At 42.8% G+C, this 22,796-nt stretch overlaps 1 protein-coding gene across 1 annotated transcript in view; it reads left to right on the top strand.

Annotated features, from left to right (window-relative positions):
• Nucleotides 1–13,734: 13,734 nt before the first annotated feature.
• The window catches only part of LOC115118551 (myosin heavy chain, fast skeletal muscle-like), an 18,773-nt gene continuing 9,711 nt past the window's right edge, over nt 13,735–22,796 (top strand). The window contains exons 1-20 of the mRNA XM_065000963.1: nt 13,735–13,765; nt 13,896–14,123; nt 14,439–14,585; nt 14,796–14,952; nt 15,621–15,648; nt 15,914–16,022; nt 16,186–16,278; nt 16,452–16,512; nt 16,634–16,732; nt 17,067–17,170; nt 17,690–17,828; nt 18,057–18,175; nt 18,333–18,482; nt 18,578–18,748; nt 18,965–19,268; nt 19,606–19,670; nt 19,764–19,851; nt 19,968–20,085; nt 21,498–21,621; nt 22,060–22,196. Coding sequence (XP_064857035.1) covers nt 13,908–14,123; nt 14,439–14,585; nt 14,796–14,952; nt 15,621–15,648; nt 15,914–16,022; nt 16,186–16,278; nt 16,452–16,512; nt 16,634–16,732; nt 17,067–17,170; nt 17,690–17,828; nt 18,057–18,175; nt 18,333–18,482; nt 18,578–18,748; nt 18,965–19,268; nt 19,606–19,670; nt 19,764–19,851; nt 19,968–20,085; nt 21,498–21,621; nt 22,060–22,196 — 2,429 coding nt within the window. The 5' untranslated portion in view covers nt 13,735–13,765; nt 13,896–13,907. The remainder of the gene's footprint in view (nt 13,766–13,895; nt 14,124–14,438; nt 14,586–14,795; nt 14,953–15,620; nt 15,649–15,913; nt 16,023–16,185; nt 16,279–16,451; nt 16,513–16,633; nt 16,733–17,066; nt 17,171–17,689; nt 17,829–18,056; nt 18,176–18,332; nt 18,483–18,577; nt 18,749–18,964; nt 19,269–19,605; nt 19,671–19,763; nt 19,852–19,967; nt 20,086–21,497; nt 21,622–22,059; nt 22,197–22,796) is intronic.

Below are 22,796 nucleotides of genomic sequence, written 5' to 3'. Positions count from 1 at the left end.
TCTAGTGGAGTCTGTATGGTCACATCCTCTGGTGTCTAGTGGAGTCTGTATGGTCACATCCTCTGGTGTCTAGTGGAGTCTGTATGGTCACATCCTCTGGTGTCTAGTGGAGTCTGTATGGTCACATCCTCTGGTGTCTAGTGGAGTCTGTATGGTCACATCCTCTGGTGTCTAGTGGAGTCTGTATGGTCATATCCTCTGGTGTCTAGTGGAGTCTGTATGGTCACATCCTCTGGTGTCTAGTGGAGTCTGTATGGTCACATCTTCTGGTGTCTAGTGGAGTCTGTATGGTCATATCCTCTGGTGTCTAGTGGAGTCTGTATGGTCACATCCTCTGGTGTCTAGTGGAGTCTGTATGGTCATATCCTCTGGTGTCTAGTGGAGTCTGTATGGTCACATCCTCTGGTGTCTAGTGGAGTCTGTATGGTCACATCCTCTGGTGTCTAGTGGAGTCTGTATGGTCACATCCTCTGGTGTCTAGTGGAGTCTGTATGGTCACATCCTCCGGTGTCTAGTGGAGTCTGTATGGTCACATCCTCTGGTGTCTAGTGGAGTCTGTATGGTCACATCCTCCGGTGTCTAGTGGAGTCTGTATGGTCACATCCTCTGGTGTCTAGTGGAGTCTGTATGGTCACATCCTCCGGTGTCTAGTGGAGTCTGTATGGTCACATCCTCCGGTGTCTAGTGGAGTCTGTATGGTCACATCCTCTGGTGTCTAGTGGAGTCTGTATGGTCACATCCTCTGGTGTCTAGTGGAGTCTGTATGGTCACATCTTCTGGTGTCTAGTGGAGTCTGTATGGTCACATCCTCTGGTGTCTAGTGGAGTCTGTATGGTCACATCCTCTGGTGTCTAGTGGAGTCTGTATGGTCATATCCTCTGGTGTCTAGTGGAGTCTGTATGGTCACATCCTCTGGTGTCTAGTGGAGTCTGTATGGTCATATCCTCTGGTGTCTAGTGGAGTCTGTATGGTCACATCCTCTGGTGTCTAGTGGAGTCTGTATGGTCATATCCTCTGGTGTCTAGTGAAGTCTGTATGGTCACATCCTCTGGTGTCTAGTGGAGTCTGTATGGTCACATCCTCTGGTGTCTAGTGGAGTCTGTATGGTCACATCCTCCGGTGTCTAGTGGAGTCTGTATGGTCACATCCTCTGGTGTCTAGTGGAGTCTGTATGGTCACATCCTCCGGTGTCTAGTGGAGTCTGTATGGTCACATCCTCTGGTGTCTAGTGGAGTCTGTATGGTCACATCCTCCGGTGTCTAGTGGAGTCTGTATGGTCACATCCTCTGGTGTCTAGTGGAGTCTGTATGGTCATATCCTCTGGTGTCTAGTGGAGTCTGTATGGTCACATCCCCTGGTGTCTAGTGGAGTCTGTATGGTCACATCCTCTGGTGTCTAGTGGAGTCTGTATGGTCACATCCTCTGGTGTCTAGTGGAGTCTGTATGGTCACATCCTCTGGTGTCTAGTGGAGTCTGTATGGTCACATCCTCTGGTGTCTAGTGGAGTCTGTATGGTCACATCCTCTGGTGTCTAGTGGAGTCTGTATGGTCACATCCTCCGGTGTCTAGTGGAGTCTGTATGGTCACATCCTCTGGTGTCTAGTGGAGTCTGTATGGTCACATCCTCCGGTGTCTAGTGGAGTCTGTATGGTCACATCCTCTGGTGTCTAGTGGAGTCTGTATGGTCACATCCTCTGGTGTCTAGTGGAGTCTGTATGGTCACATCCCCTGGTGTTTTAGTGGAGTCTGTATGGTCACATCCTCTGGTGTCTAGTGGAGTCTGTATGGTCACATCCCCTGGTGTTTTAGTGGAGTCTGTATGGTCACATCCTCTGGTGTCTAGTGGAGTCTGTATGGTCACATCCTCTGGTGTCTAGTGGAGTCTGTATGGTCACATCCTCTGGTGTCTAGTGGAGTCTGTATGGTCACATCCTCTGGTGTCTAGTGGAGTCTGTATGGTCACATCCTCTGGTGTCTAGTGGAGTCTGTATGGTCACATCCTCTGGTGTCTAGTGGAGTCTGTATGGTCACATCCTCTGGTGTCTAGTGGAGTCTGTATGGTCACATCCTCTGGTGTCTAGTGGAGTCTGTATGGTCACATCCTCTGGTGTCTAGTGGAGTCTGTATGGTCACATCCTCTGGTGTCTAGTGGAGTCTGTATGGTCACATCCTCTGGTGTCTAGTGGAGTGTGTATGGTCACATCCTCTGGTGTCTAGTGGAGTCTGTATGGTCACATCCTCTGGTGTCTAGTGGAGTCTGTATGGTCACATCCTCTGGTGTCTAGTGGAGTCTGTATGGTCACATCCTCTGGTGTCTATCCTCTGGTGTCTAGTGGAGTCTGTATGGTCACATCCTCTGGTGTCTAGTGGAGTCTGTATGGTCACATCCTCTGGTGTCTAGTGGAGTCTGTATGGTCACATCCTCTGGTGTCTAGTGGAGTCTGTATGGTCACATCCTCTGGTGTCTAGTGGAGTCTGTATGGTCACATCTTCTGGTGTCTAGTGGAGTCTGTATGGTCACATCCTCTGGTGTCTAGTGGAGTCTGTATGGTCACATCCTCTGGTGTCTAGTGGAGTCTGTATGGTCACATCCTCTGATGTCTAGTGGAGTCTGTATGGTCACATCCTCTGGTGTCTAGTGGAGTCTGTATGGTCACATCCTCTGGTGTCTAGTGGAGTCTGTATGGTCATATCCTCTGGTGTCTAGTGGAGTCTGTATGGTCACATCCTCTGGTGTCTAGTGGAGTCTGTATGGTCACATCCTCTGGTGTCTAGTGGAGTCTGTATGGTCACATCCTCTGGTGTCTAGTGGAGTCTGTATGGTCACATCCTCTGGTGTCTAGTGGAGTCTGTATGGTCACATCCTCTGGTGTCTAGTGGAGTCTGTATGGTCACAGACACACATCCTCTGGTGCAAATGGCAGCAATAAAGCAAAGCCAAATGACCTGAGATAAATTGCTGTGGAAACTGGATGTATTTCTGACACACCTGTTTCTGAACATGGTCATATTGGCTTGTAAATGATCTGTGGCTTGAGTTTGCTTTGACTGTTTTGGGATCAAATTGGAGTTTCAAGAACAGCTCAGCATGTTTGATACCATCTCTATGAGGCAGGCTCATAAAGAAATCCCAAATGACTCTGGGCTGCCAGTTCTGGATCACGGTCATGGTTGGAGAAGGTCACTGACGAGGTAATAATTGTGGACTTGTTTGTCCAAAGATCTGTAAAGCTTTCTGTAAAACACAACAGCTCCCCATTTGATCCAAGTGTTTCTCCTTGTAAATGTATTAGATTCATATTACATTTATCCCTCCATTGACTTCACACTGCATGCTGAAAGGTGAAGACCTCATACCTTTACTGTGGACTACAGAGAGATCCAATGCAGGCCAGCACATTATTTTGACCTTGTTAATCGACCACGAGGTCATCACATTGCTGACACCATAATAGATTTACAGCAAGACATGTGATCTGGAAAATAAAATCTGAATTAACCGAGCCAAGATTGGATGTTTTGTGGGTCCATGCCACAGCATGTGACATACCACATCCAGATTTAGATTTGTTGTGGCTTTGACATTTTAATGGATTGAATCATGTAAAAAAAAAATGCTGACGTGAGCCAAGGCTCTGGGGCGTCTCAGGACAACTACTTCGCAGGTCATTTTACAGAACAAAATGTATTGGATCAGCAGTTACTATCCGATCCCCCCAAGGCCCTGCTAAAATACAAATGTACAATAACCATTTTACAATGACAGTTTACTCAACTGCTTAATGACATCTGTCAGTTAATATCAGTATATCAGGGGCCTGCAGTAAAAATGGGAAGGCCCATCCACATGTTGTGCAGGCTTTTATTCCACCCCAGCACTAACACAGTGGTTTCAGCGAAATCAAATGATCAAAACCTTCAATTTAGCCCTTAATTACATGAAATCAGGTTGGGATTCCTATGAGTTGGGAGCCATCAGCCAATGAAGAAGAATATAATTGGCTGCTCTAAAATGGAGATAGCCTCAATGGCACTGCCCATGATGTCACAGCCACTATAATGGCACAGATACGAATATGAGTCCTCTATCTATCTGTTGTTAACACGCATATCTGCCCTCTCACTGGCTAAAATGGTCCCACCTAATCTCGCCTCCTCCCACCTGCCTTCCATCTTTGAAGACATGTATTTCCATTGTTAGAGTATCCTCCAAACCTGTTACCACTCCCCAATCACCTCTCCTCTGCCTTTTTACACCCCTTTCATTTCCATATAGAAGTGGTTCACTGCACTCAGTTAGGATCAATGTCCCACTTGATTTGACACTACACCTATTAAAGTCCCAACATCATTTGTACACGTGATACGTTTCCTTGATAAGTCACACTGCAAAAGGGTAGACTATTGGCCTAACCCACTAAATTGACAAGCTATTGTCTCATGGGAAGTGGTTTGTCTAACATTTTAAAATGCAACGATACAGTGCTCACTGCATTGTGAGAAGACCATGGTTGTAAAGTCAGATGAGGTCTTTGTGGCCAAATGCACAGTTGTCTAGTTGGGTATGACAGCTGCACATATCCCAGAGGGTAACTTCTGCCCGGAACAAGTTTGGAGCTTAGAGAAACATCTCCCTCAAATACAAAAACACAGGTCATAGATCATGCAAGATCTTTGCACATTAAAATAACTTAATGTCATAAACATTTAGTTTGCATGGTGCTAATGTTCTCTCCACCCACAAACACGGCAAGTAAATATATTGTCTCATAACAGTGGCATCGGTGCCAGAATTAGGCTGCGTTGGCAGATATACCAAACAATAAACCCTGGCTGCAGTGAAGACGAGAGCACAGTCCAAGAAAGGCCTTGATGGGGTCCTTCCAGATGGTCAGAGCCCTGCTCAACTAGTGAATCCAGCAGCTGCCCCCTATGAGGTTTCTTTATGGTTATCCAAGCAATAACAATAACCCTAGAGAGGTAACGAATAAATACAGTGCATTCGGAAAGTATTCAGACCCCTTGACTTTTTCCACATTTTGTTACGTTACAGCCTTGTTCTGAAATGGATTAAATTACTTTTTTGCCTCATCAATCTACACACAATACCCCATAATGACATCACAATACCCCATAATGACATCACAATACCCTATAATGACATCACAATACCCTATAATGACATCACAATACCCCACAATGACAAAGTCAAAACAGGTTTTTAAAATTTGTTCCACATTTATTAAAAATACAAAAACAGAAATACCTTATTTAGATAAGTATTCAGACCCTCTGCTATGAGACTCGATATTGAGCTCAGGTGCATCCTGTTTCCATTGATCATCCTTGAGCTGTTTCTACAACTTAATTGGAGTCCACCTGTGGTAAATTCAATTGATTGGACATGATTTGGAAAGGCACACACCTGTCTATTTAAGGTCCCACAGTTGACTGTGCATGTCAGAGCAAATACCAAGCCATGAGGTCGAAGGAATTGTCTGTAGATCTCTGAGATAGGATTGTATTGAGGCACAGATCTGGGGAAGGGTACCAAAAAGATACCCAAGAACACAGTGGCCTCCATCATTCTTAAATGGAAGAATTTTGGAACCACCAAGATTCTACCTAGAGCTGGTCGCCGGGCCAAACTGAGTAATCGGGGGAGAAGGTCCTTGGTCAGGGAGGTGACCAAGAACCCAATGGTCACTGACAGATCTCCAGAGTTCCTCTGTGGAGATTGGAGAACCTTCCAGAAATACAACAATCTCTGCAGCACTCCACCAATCAGGCCTTTATGGTAGAGTGGCCAGACAGAAGCCTCTCCTCAGTAAAAGGCACATGACAGCCCACTTGGAGTTTGCCAAAAGGCACCAGAAGGACCTCAGATCATGAGAAACTAGATTCTCTGGTCTGATGAAACCAATATTGAATTATTTTCCCTGAATGCCAAGCTTCACATCTGGAGGAAACCTGGCACCACCCCTAAGGTGAAGCACGGTGGTGGCAGCATCATGCTGCGGGGATGTTTTTCAGCGGCAGGGATTGGGAGCCTAGTCAGGATCGAGGGGAAAGGTCAACGGAACAAAGTACAGAGAGATCCTTGATGAATACCTGCTCCAGAGCGCTCAGGACCTCAGACTGGAGCGAAGGTTCACCTTCCAACAGGACAACAACCCTAAGCACACAGCCAAGACAATACAGGCGTGGCTTCGCGTCAAGTCTCTGAATGTCCTTGAGTAGCCCAGCCAGAGCCCGGACCCAATCTAACATCTCTGGAGAGACCTGAAAATAGCTGTGCAGCGATGCTCCCCATCCAACCTGACAGAGCTTGAGAGGATCTGCAGAGAAAAATGGGAGAAACTCCACAAATACAGCTGTCCCACGCTTGTAGTGTCATACCCAAGAAAACCCGAGTTTTTAATCGCTGCCAAAGGTGCTTCAACCAAGTACTGAGTTTGTGTGTAGATTAATGAGGGGGAAAAAACTGTGTAATCCATTTTAGAATAAGGCTGTAATGTAACAAAATGTGGATAAAGTCAAGGTGTCTGAACACTTTCTAAATGCACTGTAAATACATACAAGAATACAAATAAATGAAACGGATGGCGTTTAATAAACCCATTCTGACACAAAGAGAAGAGTCAGGTGTGAGAGACAGAGACCTACACAATCTATACATACATGCACTTTGCTGTATGTTTGCTATAGGCGCAAACTTGGGAAACACCTAAAAAATAATTTCCTTCTCTGTTACGGACATGTTCATTTTTTTATAGCTTTTTTTGAAACCTCCCCCCCCCCTGCTCTTCATTAAGTACCTGTGTGTTATCAGGGTTCAACCTCCCCCTGCTCTTCATTAAGTACCTGTGTGTTATCAGAGTTCAACCTCCCCCTGCTCTTCATTAAGTGCCTGTGTGTTATCAGAGTTCAACCTCCCCTGCTCTTCATTAAGTACCTGTGTGTTATCAGAGTTTAACCTCCCCCTGCTCTTCATTAAGTACCTGTGTGTTATCAGAGTTCAACCTCCCCTGCTCTTCATTAAGTACCTGTGTGTTATCAGAGTTTAACCTCCCCCTGCTCTTCATTAAGTACCTGTGTGTTATCAGAGTACAACCCCCCGCTCTTCATTAAGTACCTGTGTGTTATCAGAGTTCAACCTCCCCCTGCTCTTCATTAAGTACCTGTGAGTTATCAGAGTTCAACCTCCCCCTGCTCTTCATTAAGTACCTGTGAGTTATCAGAGTTCAGCCTCCCCCTGCTCTTCATTAAGCATTAAGTACCTGTGTGTTATCAGAGTTCAACCTCCCCCTGCGCTTCATTAAGTACCTGTGTGTTATCAGAGTTCAACCTCCCCCTGCTCTTCATTAAGTACCTGTGTGTTATCAGAGTTCAACCTCCCCCCGCTCTTCATTAAGTACCTGTGTGTTATCAGAGTTCAACCTCCCCCTGTTCTTCATTAAGTACCTGTGTGTTATCAGAGTTCAACCTCCCCCTGCTCTTCATTAAGTACCTGTGTGTTCTCAGCGTTCAACCTCTCCCTGCTCTTCATTAAGTACCTGTGTGTTATCAGAGTTCAACCTCCCCCTGCTCTTCATTAAGTACCTGTGTGTTATCAGAGTTCAACCTCCCCCTGCTCTTCCTGGACTTCCAATGGAATTTTTTGTGTTGTTTTGTGGACCTAGTTTTGTCCCATGGAATAAATGTTGTGGATCTTAATGTTTTTCCTTATAATCCGGGACTATCGGACCACCATTTGATTACGTTTGCAATTGCAACAAATAATCTGCTCAGACCCCAACCAAGGACCATCAAAAGTCATGCTATAAATTCACAGACAACACAAAGATTCCTTGATGTCCTTCCAGACTCTCTCTGTCTACCCAAGGATGTCAGAGGACAAAAATCAGTTAACCACCTAACTGAGGAACTCAATTTAACCTTGCGCAATACCCTAGATGCAGTTGCACCCCTACAAACGAAAAACATTTCTCATAAGAAACTAGCTCCCTGGTATACAGACAATACCCGAGTTCTGAAGCAAGCTTCCAGAAAATTGGAACGGAAATGGCACCACACCAAACTGGAAGTCTTCTGACTAGCTTGGAAAGACAGTACCGTGCAGTATCGAAGAGCCCTTACTACTGCTCGATCATCCTATTTTTCCAACTTAATTGATGAAAATAAGAACAATCCGAAATGTATTTCTGATACTGTCGCAAAGCTAACTAAAAAGCAGCATTTCCCAAGAGAGGATGGCTTTCACTTCAGCAGTAATAAATTCATGAACTTCTTTGAGTTAAATATCATGATTATTAGAAAGCAAATTACGGACTCCTCTTTAAATCTGCGTATTCCTTCAAAGCTCAGTTGTCCCGAGTCTGCACAACTCTGCCAGGACCTAGGATCAAGAGAGACACTAAAGTGTTTTCTTGACACAATGATGAAAATAATCATGGTCTCTAAACCTTCAAGCTGCATACTGGACCCTAATTCCAACTAAACTACTGAAAGAGCTGCTTCCTGTGCTTGACCCTCCTATGTTGAACATAATATACGGCTCTCTATCCACCGGATGTGTTCCAAACTCACTAAAAGTGGCAGTAATAAAGCCTCTCTTGAAAAAGCCAAACCTTGACCCAGAAAATATTAAAAACTATCGGCCTATATCGAATCTTTCATTCCTCTCAAAATTTTTAGAAAAGGCTGTTGTGCAGCAACTCACTGCATTCCTGAAGACAAACTACGTATACGAAATGCTTCAGTCTGGTTTTAGACCCCATCATAGCACTGAGACTGTACTTGTGAAGGTGGTAAATGACGTTTTAATGGCATCAGACCAAGGCTTTGCATCTGTCCTCGTGCTCCTAGACCTTAGTGCTGCTTTTGATACTATCGATCACCACATTCTTTTGGAGAGATTGTAAACCCAAATTGGTCTACACTGACAAGTTCTGGCCTGGTTTAGATCTTATCTGTCGGAAGGATATAATTTTGTCTCTGTGAATGGTTTGTCCTCTGACAAATCAACCATAAATTTCGGTGTTCCTCAAGGTTCCGTTTTAGGACCACTATTGTTTTCACTATATACTTTACCTCTTGGGGATGTCATTCGAAAACATAATGTTAACTTTCACTCCTATGCGGATGACACCCAGCTGTACATTTCAATGAAACATGGTGAAGCCCCAAAATTGCCCTCGCTAGAAGCCTGTGTTTCAGACATAAGGAAGTGGATGGCTGCAAACTTTCTACTTCTAAACTCGGACAAAACAGAGATGCTTGTTCTAGGTCCCAAGAAACAAAAAGATCTTCTGTTGAATCTGACAATTAATCTTAATGGTTGTACAGTCGTCTCAAATAAAACTGTGAAAGACCTCTGCGTTACTCTGGACCCTGATCTATCTTTTGACGAACATATCAAGACTGTTTCAAGGACAGCATTTTCCGTCTACGTAGGTTTTACTGCTAACCTACAAAGCATTACATGGGCTTGCTCCTACCTATCTCTCTTATTTGGTCCTGCCGTACATACCTACACGTACACTACGGTCACAAGACGCAGGCCTCCTAATTGTCCCTAGAATATCTAAATAAACAGCTGGAGGCAGGGCTTTCGCCTATAGAGCTCCATTTTTATGGAATGGTCTGCCTACCCATGTGAGAGACATAAACTCGGTCTCAACCTTTAAGTCTTTACTGAAGACTCAACTCTTCAGTGGGTCATATGATTGAGTGTAGTCTGGCCCAGGAGTGTGAAGGTGAACGGAAAGGCTCTGGAGCAACGAACCGCCCTTGCAGTCTCTGCCTGGCCGGTTCCCCTCTTTCCACTGGGATTCTCTGCTTCTAACCCTATTAGGAGGGTTAGTGTTAGAATAGGCAGCCTTCTATAAAACACATGCTTTCTAAGATGGCCTCTTGTATTCCTATCTTTACACTGTATAAATAAGTGCTCCGCTCTGCACATTACAGACCACAGGTCCCTTAACTCATCATTCCAATAAGGCTTGTTGTTCAGCTTGTAAATGTTCCTGACTTGGGGGTGTATTCTTTATTCACATCATTTTTTGACCATTTCAGAATATACGATTCCGCAAAATGTTTCATACCCCACGTCTAAATCAAGTTGTGTTTCTCCACACTGTCTTCTGATGAGTTCTAACAGTGTTCTGCCATTTCAGGACAGAGGAAATCATTAGGCACATTTATTTTCTTACATTTAGGCCTTTTGCAGGATATGTATATTTTGCCCTGAGTGATGCTCAGTGGTCTCAGAAACTTCATGGCCAAACAGAAAAGGTCATAAATAAAGGTCATCATTGAAGCCAGCTCAGCTGCTAAGCGGTTAACTTCAGAGTGTAATAAAAGTTTGAGGCAGTTATATCGCTGTCAGCAATATGAGTGGAAAAGATTGTTGAAATACTGTACTGGTGATATGTAAGTCATAAGAATCCGACTGGACCGTTTTAGCCAACTGACATGTGAGACGAATAAAAGTGCCTCCAGCATCTTCAATAGAACATGGGTCCTTCCACATAATGAGCCCCTTTTGGGTAGTGAAACATGGGTCCTTCCACATAACGAGCCCCTTTTGGGTAGTGAAACATGGGTCCTTCCACATAATGAGCCCCTTTTGGGTAGTGAAACATGGGTCCTTCCACATAATGAGCCCCTTTTGGGTAGTGAAACATGGGTCCTTCCACATAACGAGCCCCTTTTGGGTAGTGAAACATGGGTCCTTCCACATAATGAGCCCCTTTTGGGTAGTGAAACATGGGTCCTTCCACATAATGAGCCCCTTTTGGGTAGTGAAACATGGGTCCTTCCACATAATGAGCCCCTTTTGGGTAGTGAAACATGGGTCCTTCCACATAATGAGCCCCTTTTGGGTAGTGAAACATGGGTCCTTCCACATAATGAGCCCCTTTTGGGTAGTGAAACATGGAATGAAAACGTTTTATTTCACCTAATTTTAACATTCCATCATAGAGCGAACATGTTCAACTTAATAAAACACATGTTTTCCCATCGAAAGAGTTTCAACTAAATACATACTACAGTAAGAGACTCTTAAATAAGTTAACAGGGTGGATCCTAACAAGGTGGAGGTTTTCATCTGAAATCAGACATGAATCCCCTCGTGACAAGCTTGCTGTGTGCAACAGGGAAGGGCAATTGAATGCAAGCTTCACAAAAATGTGTTTATTGTTGAAACATTTCTAGCCTGTCTATCTAAGGGTAACGGAGTTGACGTGTTTATGCTCGATGCATTCCGTGTTCCACCACAAAACACCAGAAAATGGCCAAAAAGAGGAGAACCAGCTCACCTGCTTTTACACACAGATTTCACTATTAGATGTTCAATGTTTGCTTTGAAAAGAATAACAGATTCATCGTATTAAAATATTCAATTCAAATTTTCTTCTAAAATGTATTTGTCAAAGCAACAAAACAACTAGCAATGATACAGTTATGATGAAAACTTGGAGACATTTTGGGGTTAAGGAGGTTAAATTCTTCCTAGAAGTCACAGAGGGACATTCCTAAATGCATTTAGCACTTTAGCAAGTATTTATTTATATTAGAAATCAGAGAATTTCATTTAATATAACAGGCTTTTATTAAGCAATATTGATGTTCAATTTCTACTTAAAATGTCAAAGGGATGCTAAAGTGAATCATCGGCATTAAAATGGAGTTGGTCTCCCCTTTGCTGCTATAACAGCCTCCACTCTTCTGAGAAGGAGTTCCACTAGATGTTGGAACATTGCTGCGGGGACTTGAAGTTGGGAGATTAGCCCTGGCTTACAGTCGGTGTACCAATTCATCCCTAATGTGTTCGATGGGGTTGAGGTCAGGGCTCTGTGCAGGCCAGTCAAGTTCTTCCACACATCTCAACAATCAACTTCTGTATGGCCCTTGCTTTGTGCACAAGGTCATTGTCATACTGAAACAGGAAAGGGCATTCCCCAAACTGTTGCCACACCCCGAACCAGGAAAAAGAGCCCCAGACCATTATTCCTCCTCCACCAAACTTTACAGTTGGCACTATGCATTCAGGCAGGTAGCGTTCTCCTGGACTCCTCCAAATCCAGATGTGTCCATCAGACTGACAGATGGTGACGTGTGATTCAACACTCCAGAAAGCACTTTTCTTCCAATGGCGACAATCTTTACACCACTACAGCCAATGCTTGGCATTGTGCATGGTGATCTTAGGCTTGTGTACCATGGAAACCCATTTCATGACCTCCTGAAAAACAGTTATTGTGCTGACGTTGCTTCCAGATGCAGATTGGAACTCGGTAGTGAGTGTTGCAACCGAGGACAGACTATTTTTTACGCGGTTCAGCACTCAGCCGTCTCGTTTTGTGAGCTTGTGTGGCCTACCACTTTGCGGCTGAGCCGTTGTTGCTCCTAGACGTTTCCAATTCACAATAACTGCACTTGTTGACCCGGGGCAGCTCTAGCAGGGGAGAAACTTTATGAACAGACTTGTTGGAAAGGTGGCATCCTATGATGGCTCTTCAGTAAGGCCATTCTACTGCCAATGTTTGTCTATGGAGATTGCATGGCTGTGTTCTCCTGTCAGCATTGGATGTGGCTGAAGCAGCCGAATGCATTCGTTTGAAAGGATGTCCACATACTTGTATGTATATACAAGGTATAATTTAACTACAAATGAGATTTAACAGTTTTATGAGCTTTAATTGACAGCCTAAATGTTTCTGTTCTAGATTTAAATCTTAATTTAATATGGTTCCACCAGGGTGATAAATCAAAGTGAGCAAAGCACGAGGTAACGACCAACTCCGTCACAAGTATGAGGTGAGGAGACAGTTCAGATGTGTTTACAAGCTAAACAATATAAATAACAGGTGAACATATATATAAAAGTTGTTGATGAGGATTAATGCCACTAAAAGGGAACTAAATCAGGTCAGATTAGATTTAATGAAAAGTATTTTAGTTGTAGTGGGGCAACGTGGACTCAGTCCATTACAGTATATGAGGTTCAGTAGAAGTAACATTGGGATGAATTCAACTTCTGTTATTGTCATTATTATTAGTAATGACATCTCTCATTTACGTAAACTCAGTGAAATTCAATTCAGAGACAAATATGACATTAAAAAGTAATGTCATGGGAGTGTGGTGCTCCTGGAAGTGGGAGGTGCTAGTGAGACACAGAAATAAACACCTCTCTCATACAATTCATGTCCTTTCCCAGTGGTCCATAATTAACTTTTGCTTGGTTGGCACTTCCAACCAGATATAAGGAGGCTGAGGCCCCAGCATCCATAAGTCAGATACCTTCTTCCTCTGTGGTAAGACTCTCTCCACCTTCTTAGATGTTTACATGTATCTCATTTTTGTACTCAGCATCTGACTGGTGGCTAACTGCACTGTTTCAATAGACTTCAATTGAATATGCCAACAAGTAGAATTTATTTAAAAAATATATTTTTCTTTATTTTGTGTTTTACTTCAAATCTGAGACTTTCATTTACAGTCAAAAGTGGTGCTCCTGCACTTGAAAGTGTGTTCTAGAATCTAACTGAGTTTCAGGGGAATTTATTTGAATTCCTGACAGAATGTGTAATAAAGTGAGTTGCCACTAGGAAAATGAATAATTAAATTGTAATTAAATTGGACATGGCTGTAATGCCCCTTCGGGGCTAAATGACTTGTATGTTTTCACAACACTCTCATGTTTCACAGGGTCCTCCAAGTAGTACACATTCATCTGTAGGAAGGGGAAAATAAGGTGAGACACGGTTTGACTCTTCACATAAAAAGTGAGAGAATATTTGGTTAGAGATACCGCTCACCTAACTGTTGACTGGGGAGGAAGCACCACAGAGTCAATCATGTTTCTTGTTTCATCTCTTTCCTAGTTATCCGTCACCATGAGTACGGACGCTGAGATGCAAATCTACGGCAAGGCTGCCATATACCTCCGTAAGCCTGAGAGGGAAAGGATTGAGGCACAAGCCGCTCCCTTTGATTCAAAGAACGCCTGCTATGTGACAGACAAGGTGGAGCTGTACCTTAAGGGTCTGATCACTGCCAGGGCCGACGGGAAGTGTACTGTAACAGTCACGAAACCTGACGGTAGTAAGGAGGTAAGCCTGATCTGAAAACTATTCAAAGTCAAGTTTGTGCAATTACTCTAATTCTCCAAATTGGCATTTGCATTTTTGCAAGCAGAATATAACCTTCAAACACATCATTTTTATCGCTGCTATTAAAAAATGACATGGATTGTTTTTTGTTGACTAGTCAACAATCACCAGATATGTGTCAGTGGGTGATAAAAAATTAGTTGGATTAAATGTTGATATGCATTTTTTTACAATTAAACTTGTATTTAATGAACAAAAAGCATTCAGTCATGTCCAGTTTGATCTGTGTGTAATCTAGATTTCTGACTGTTTCAGGAAGGAAAAGAGTTCAAAGATGCAGACATCTATGAGATGAACCCCCCTAAGTACGACAAGATTGAGGACATGGCCATGATGACCTACCTGAATGAAGCCTCTGTGTTGTATAACCTCAAAGAGCGTTATGCAGCATGGATGATCTATGTAAGAAACCTGCACATACAAACACACACATACATGAACATAATAAATATACACATACAGTACTACACATAAATGAAAGGTAGAAACCAAAACATATCAATACAGTAGTCCCACATCAGTTTACCAAAGTACACCCACATCCTCACATAAATCCAGGTAAATGTCAATCTGACTTTGTTAATCTCCTAAATTAATTATGCTTTCATCCAGACCTACTCTGGGCTCTTCTGTGCCACGGTGAACCCCTACAAGTGGCTCCCTGTGTACGACGAAGAGGTTGTCAACGCCTACAGAGGGAAGAAGAGGGTGGAGGCTCCACCCCATATCTTCTCAGTCTCTGACAACGCCTTTCAGTTCATGATGATTGGTACGAAATCTCATGGATGGTTGGATGGATGGATGGTTGTGTTGGATGGATAGATAGTTGTGATGGATGGATGGATAGTTGTGATGGATGGATGGATAGTTGTGATGGATGGATGGATGGATAGTTGTGATGGATGGATGGATGGATGGATGTGATGGATGGATGGATGTGATGGATGGATAGATAGTTGTGATGGATGGATAGTTGGGATGGATGGATGGATGGTTGTGATGGATGGATAGATAGTTGTGATGGATGGATGGATAGTTGTGATGGATGGATGGATGTGATGGATGGATGGATGGTTGTGATGGATGGATGGTTGTGATGGATGGTTGTGATGGATGGATGGATAGTTGTGATGGATGGATGGATGTGATGGATGGATGGATAGTTATGATGGATAGTTGTGATAAGTGTATATGGATCTTAAAGTCCATAAGTGCTGATGGATGGATGCATTAATGGAAGTTAAAATATACTTCAGACATCAACAGTTTTCTAACAGTTTGCTGGGAATATCTGATTTTCACAACGCTTTTCACTACAATGTCTGATTCACTTCAATGGAACATTTTCCCAAAAACATTTTTTGACGATGCTATGAATTAAATCATGCCCCCATAATGTGTTTTGAGTATGATAAGCAATGTGTGTTTTGGTTCCAGATAAGGAGAACCAGTCCATCCTGATTACGTAAGTTGTTTACTAAAATGTCACTTGAGAAAGTATTTCTATTGTAATAAGTTGGGTCACTTTGGTGCGATGAAATACATGACATTATGAATGGATTAGAGCATCAGGTTATGTGTAATAACGAGTCGATGAGAAGGATTATTTGTTAAAGACTTATGTCAGAACACAGGTTAACAGTGTATTTTTCTACGCTATTTCTTAGTGAAAGACAATCTGACACTCAAACATGTAACTAAAACCCCTCTTTCTCTGTCATATAAACCAGCGGAGAATCCGGTGCAGGAAAGACTGTCAACACCAAGCGTGTCATCCAGTACTTTGCCACCATTGCAGTGTCTGGTGGCAAGAAGGAAGTAGACCCCAACAAAATGCAGGTAAGTTGTTCTTATGTTTGCCTTTTAATCACATTTCAGTTTGGTTTTCTGAGCAAACTTTTTTTCCAGCTGTGAATCATGTTTCAAGAAATTTGTTCAAGCAATCGAGCAAAAACAAACTTGAACACTTTTCCAGTTTCTGAGCAACTTGTGTCTCAATCAGGGGTCTCTTGAGGATCAGATCATTGCAGCTAACCCTCTACTGGAGTCTTACGGTAATGCCAAGACAGTGAGGAACGACAACTCGTCTCGCTTTGTAAGTATGAAGGGCATACTGTGGAAGTTACCTTATATTGGAAACATTTATTTCAGTAGTTCCCGTTTGTTAAATCAATAGATGTCCAACAAACTGTAACATTTAAAAGGGTCTTCAAAGTAAAATGTTGATTAATTTGTTGACCTATTTATAACCCCCATGCTCTACTACAGGGTAAATTCATCAGGATTCACTTCCAAGCTGGTAAACTGGCTAAAGCTGACATTGAGACCTGTGAGTTGGTTTTGATTGTTTCTCAATTCTTTCCTAAATTCAAATACTTCTTGGGGGAGATTATATCATTGAATGTCTCATGTTCTCTCTCTCCTTGTGTCACTTAAACTCTCTCTCTCAGACCTGCTGGAGAAGTCCAGAGTCTCCTTCCAGCTGCCCGATGAGAGAGGCTACCACATCTTCTTCCAGATGATGACAGGCCACAAACCTGAGATAGTTGGTACGACAAAGTAGAGGTTCAGGGGAAATTACTCCCACCCCCATCTGTGGAACTTGTTAAAAATATTCATAGTCCACACTAATAATACTATTACAATGAGTACATCCAAGGTAACAAGGCATCTAGACATTTGGAAGGTCTTTGGGAAATATCTATCAAGTAATGCACTGTGATGCACTAGTCCACAAGTCTCAGTCTCCTCTTTATGCTTTTTATTATATACTACATGAATTATTGAGTCCATCTATTGAGTAAAGGAGGGAGAGATACTGCAAAGTTAGAACAGCAGAATTCTAAGAGATTTAACTGACAAGCTGTTCTCTGTTGTCCACAGAAATGACGCTCATCACCACCAACCCCTACGACTTCCCCATGTGCAGCCAGGGACAGATCACTGTGGCCAGCATCAATGACAATGACGAGCTGGATGCCACAGATGTGAGTCAAACAAAGGGTTAACCAAACTCTACATATAGAATGGGTAGGATCACCATACACACTGAATGTACTGTGCAATTAAAAGTTGGTAGCAGCTGAGAATTTATGATTTTTTATTTATATTTACAATTTAGTCATTTAGGAGACTCCATTATCCAGAGAGACTTACTGTAAGTGAGTGCATACATTTTCATACTGGTCCCCCATGGGATTTGAACCCACAACCCTGGCGTAGCAAGTGTCCTGCTCTACCAACCGAGATACACGAGACAAATTACTTCTGTTAGTTAGGCATGTGCCTCAAGCAACTCTTCATAACTTCACATTCCGTCATGTAAGGCTTCCATAAGAGAGCTAAGTGCCTTGTGGAACTGTGTAAAACTCCTTTTGTGTTTCCAGTGTGTTGGCCAAGAGTCAAATCTAACCATCCCATTGGTTCTGGAGTGAGCCCAGAACTGTAGTGTAACTGAGCAAACAACTGTTCAGTTCATCTCTGTTGTACTTCCTCTTTAATGCCAGGATGCCATTACAATCCTGGGCTTCACTAATGAAGAGAAGATTGGCATTTACAAGCTGACAGGAGCTGTAGTGCACCATGGAAACTTGAAATTCAAGCAGAAGCAGCGTGAGGAGCAGGCCGAGCCAGACGGCACAGAGGGTGAGTCCCACTCATAGATATACAATATGTAGAGCATTAGTCCCATTCCCCAACATAGAAATAGAACACCTAAGACAGACAGTGCCACATGAAAGTCAGGCAGGAGATCATTTTTGGAGACCAAAATACTACATTCGGATATGATTTGGCAAAACTATTTTGTCAGTGTGACATCATAAACAAGTGATCTTGTGTCCCTGAGTCTGTTGTTGTTGGTTCTCTCTCCAGTGGCTGATAAAATTGCCTACCTGCTGGGCCTGAACTCAGCTGAGATGTTGAAGGCTCTGTGCTACCCAAGAGTGAAGGTCGGCAACGAGTATGTGACCAAGGGACAGACTGTGGCTCAGGTAAGGCGGCCAAACACAGGATCTACCATTTTCTGAGCACAGGGATTTTCGTGGGGATGAGTGCTATACTTTTTTTGAATAGTGATGTTTTTCCCAAGCTTGTATCACCTTATCATTAATACATCTCATGTATTAATTTGAGGTATTATCATTGCAGGTTAATAACTCAGTCAGTGCTCTGGCCAAGTCCATCTATGAGAGGATGTTCTTGTGGATGGTCATCCGTATCAATGAGATGTTGGACACCAAGAATCCAAGACAGTTCTATATCGGTGTGCTTGACATTGCCGGGTTTGAGATCTTTGATGTGAGTATGAGACCAGAACAAGACAATTAGTTGTGATTGAGAGGGATTTACAACCTTGTATGATGAAATGATCCCTTTTAAAATTCCATCAACAGTATAACAGCATGGAGCAGCTGTGCATCAACTTCACCAATGAGAAACTGCAACAGTTTTTCAACCACACCATGTTCGTCCTGGAGCAAGAGGAGTACAAGAAGGAGGGAATCGTCTGGGCCTTCATTGACTTCGGCATGGACTTGGCTGCCTGCATTGAGCTTATTGAGAAGGTAAGATGTCTGTGAGGATTGTAATGGACCTCAACAGCAAAGCTCAAATGGAACGCTGTGTGAGATATTATCAGCATCTGACTGTTGAGATCTCAATATGTTTCCTATTATGTGCCTCTAAATTAATATAATCCTATAACAGCATGTTTACTAATTTAATTAATGTGATCCTAAATGTAAACATCACTAATTTGATATACATCTCTTTTCGTAAAGCCATTGGGCATCTTCTCCATCCTTGAAGAGGAGTGCATGTTCCCCAAGTCTTCAGACACTACCTTCAAGGACAAGCTGTACTCCCAGCATCTTGGCAAAACAAAATCGTTTGAGAAGCCCAAGCCTGCCAAAGGCAAGCAAGAGGCCCACTTCTCCCTGGTTCACTACGCCGGTACTGTGGACTACAACATCACTGGATGGCTGGAGAAGAACAAGGATCCCCTGAACGACTCAGTTTGTCAGTTGTACGGGAAGTCAGGAGTCAAAATTCTGGCTGCCCTGTATCCCCCTCCCCCTCCTGAGGGTAAGACTAGCATCACGTCACAATATTTAACTAAATAATAGTTATAACTCAGAACCAAATGTTCTTTAAAATCTTTCAATGTATCACAATTTCTCAGGGTTTATCACCTGGTTGATTTACTCATACACTAGATGTTATTCTACACAATCTCATTGGCAGCATTTGCCTCTAGATACGTGTGAAGTTAACCAGAGATGATCTGGTTTATAATTAGTGTGCTTGCTGAAGACAAGACCACTCTAGATTTCTTACATACTCTAATTATTATTCTATTTATTCCACCCGCTCTAGGAAATGTACTTTTCTAGTTATCTTTTACTTTTCCCCATTTTAACAGATAAAGCCAAGAAAGGAGGCAAGAAGAAGGGTGGTTCCATGCAGACTGTGTCCTCCCAGTTCAGGGTGAGCTTTCGAAATCTGCATATTCAGTCCTTCAAAAGTTGCATTGATTATCATAAATGATGTCTGAGAAAATGGTTTGTAACCCTCTTACAGGAGAACTTACATAAGCTGATGACCAACTTGAGGAGCACTCATCCTCACTTTGTGCGCTGCCTGATCCCCAACGAGTCAAAGACTCCAGGTACAAGAAATATTGAGTTAAATATGTCATCTTATCAGTATAGTAGCAGTAACCTTAATGATCCCAATCTATAACCTGTTTATGAGTATTAAAAGAGACTTGTTTTGTTTTACCAGGTCTGATGGAGAACTTCCTGGTTATCCACCAGCTCAGGTGTAATGGTGTACTGGAGGGTATCAGGATCTGCAGAAAGGGATTCCCCAGCAGAATCCTCTATGCTGACTTCAAGCAGAGGTACATTCAAACACACACACACACACACACACACACACACACACACACACACACACACACACACACACACACACACACACACACACACACACACACACACACACACACACACAGAGAGAGAGATAGAGAGAGAGAGAGAGAGAGAGAGAAATTATTGGCACTGATAAAGAAGAGCAGAAAAGACTATCAAATAACACTGATACTGAGCTATATTGTACGATCAAACATTTGTGACAATATTATTATTTCTTTCTCAGAGAAAGAGATTTTGTTCAACAATTCATATTTAATTTCAAGATAGGGTTCATCATGATTGGCAACCCTGTTTTCAATACGAGGACACTGAGTATTTTTCTAGAATGTTGTATGAGATTGTAGATCACAATGGGAGGGATGTTGGATCCTCCTTCCAGAATCCTTCCAGATCCTTGATATCCATCGTCTGCACTCATGGACGGCCCTCTTCAATTCAAACCACAGGTTTTCAATGGGCTTCAAGTCTGGAGACTGAGATGGCCATAGTAAAATATTAATTTTAGATTTTGATGTGTGCTTGGGGTTATTGTCTTGCTGTAATACCCACCCGTTGCCACGTTTCAGCCTCCTGGCTGAGGCAACCAGGTTTTTGGCTAAAATGTCATGGTACTGGGTAAAGTTCATGATGCTGTTGACCTTAACCAGGCCCCCAGGTCAGTTGACGTAAAGTAGCCCCATAACATAAAAACTCCACCACCATATATTACAGTAGGTTTGGGTTTATTTCCTTCATACACATATTTTTTTCGAAGCCAAAAAGCACTTTTACCATTCAATATAGCTCAGTATTTGTCTTATTGTATTATTATACTACATCTATTTTGCACATCTTTATCAAGGGTGCCAATCATTTTTAATTACAATTTGGCATATTTCTTTTGTTGGTGGAATTTTACCCCTTTTTCTCCCCAATTTCAATTGTTTTTAGTAGCTAATATCTTGTCTCATCGCTACAACTCCCGTACGGGCTCGGGAGAGACGAAGGTTGAAAGTCATGCATCCTCCAATACACAACCCAACCAATCCGCACTGCTTCTTAACACAGCGCGCATCCAACCCAGAAGCCAGCCGCACCAATGTGTCGTAGGAAACACCGTGCACCTGGCAACCTTGGTTAGCGTGCACTGCGCCCGCCCGCCACAGGAGTCGCTAGTGCACAATGAGACAAGGACATCCCTACCGTCCAAGCCCTCCCTAACCCGGACGACGCTAGGCCAATTGTGCGTCACCCCACGGACCTCCCGGTCGCGGCCTGTTACGACAGAGCCTGGGCGCGAACCCAGGGTCGCTGATGGCACAGAATCCTTAGCCCTTAGCCACTGCGCCACCTGGGAGGCCCCCAATTTGGCATATTTTAAAACTGTCTTCTCATTCAGGTACAAAGTACTGAATGCCAGTGTCATCCCTGAGGGCCAGTTCATGGACAACAAGAAGGCTTCTGAGAAGCTGCTTGGGTCCATTGATGTGAATCACGAGGATTACAAGTTTGGACACACCAAGGTCAGTCAAAAACCCCCAGCTAAAACTGACAACAAAACACAGCTTGAATAATAATTTAAACCGGTACCATATAAAATCTCTCCAGGTGATCTATCCATCCTTATGTTCTTTCTTCTTCATTTAACTAATGGAAAAGGTGGCAAAACATTGTAGTTTTTTTCTTCAAAGTCATACATCACAAGTATAGAAGAGAAACTAAACTCATTATCATGTGCATTGTGTTAGAGTGGTATGGCTGCAGTTATCTGTATCTGTGTACATTATTAATCTACAACTATTAATCTATAACTAACAATTTAGAAACAACCTCTCCCATAGTTTGTTTGTAACCAGTTGCAAAGCTTATGTTGTTTAAATCAATCTAGTGGTGTTGTTCCCCTCTTTTGATTCAACCCTTTCTATCTGTGGTTCCATTGACCATGTTAACCTGTGTCTCAGGTGTTCTTCAAAGCCGGTCTGCTGGGTGTCCTGGAGGAGATGAGAGATGAGAAGCTGGCCACTCTGGTCGGCATGGTCCAGGCTCTCAGCCGTGGATTCCTCATGAGGAGAGAGTTTAGCAAGATGATGGAGAGGAGGTGAGGAATAGTAGACATCTTGGCAAAGCTTTCTGTCAACCACCTGTATCTAATGCATTATGATTACATACTGTATATGCTGTGAGTTGTTCAGAATGAGAAAGTACATCTTATAATGGTCTACTAAAGCTTTTGGGTTAATTCATTTAGTCCAGAAATGGATGTAGGAACTAAGGATTCTAGCTTTATAGCTGCAGTTTGGGATTTGGCTGTTCAGTTGTCATTGATATGTGTGGTATTTACCCATTAATTCTTGAAGAATATAAAATATCTCATGAGCTTTGCATTACTGTCAGTCCTTGCCCCCTCCCTCAGCTCTAAACAGACAGTGGTGGGGGTTCCATTTTGTTATTATCTGACTCCCGTAAACGTAGCTTTATGAAACCCACTGGTCATTTCCATGTAATTTCAACCCCCAAATTAAATGTGATGATGTTGAAACAACCTGGATTTGAAAAAAAGTTATCAATGTCAATGGAATTGTCTTTTCTCCACTCAACTGTGAACCTAAATCCAATAACATGGTGACATTTCTGTTGTTTTCACGTTGAATTCACGTTAGACCAAATATAAATCAAAAATAGACATTGAACTGGGACC

This window comes from Oncorhynchus nerka, linkage group LG15 (assembly GCF_034236695.1).
Source record: "Oncorhynchus nerka isolate Pitt River linkage group LG15, Oner_Uvic_2.0, whole genome shotgun sequence".
Taxonomy (NCBI): domain Eukaryota; kingdom Metazoa; phylum Chordata; class Actinopteri; order Salmoniformes; family Salmonidae; genus Oncorhynchus; species Oncorhynchus nerka.
Note: the sequence above shows the minus strand (reverse complement) of the source record. Positions and strands in the feature narration are given on the sequence as shown.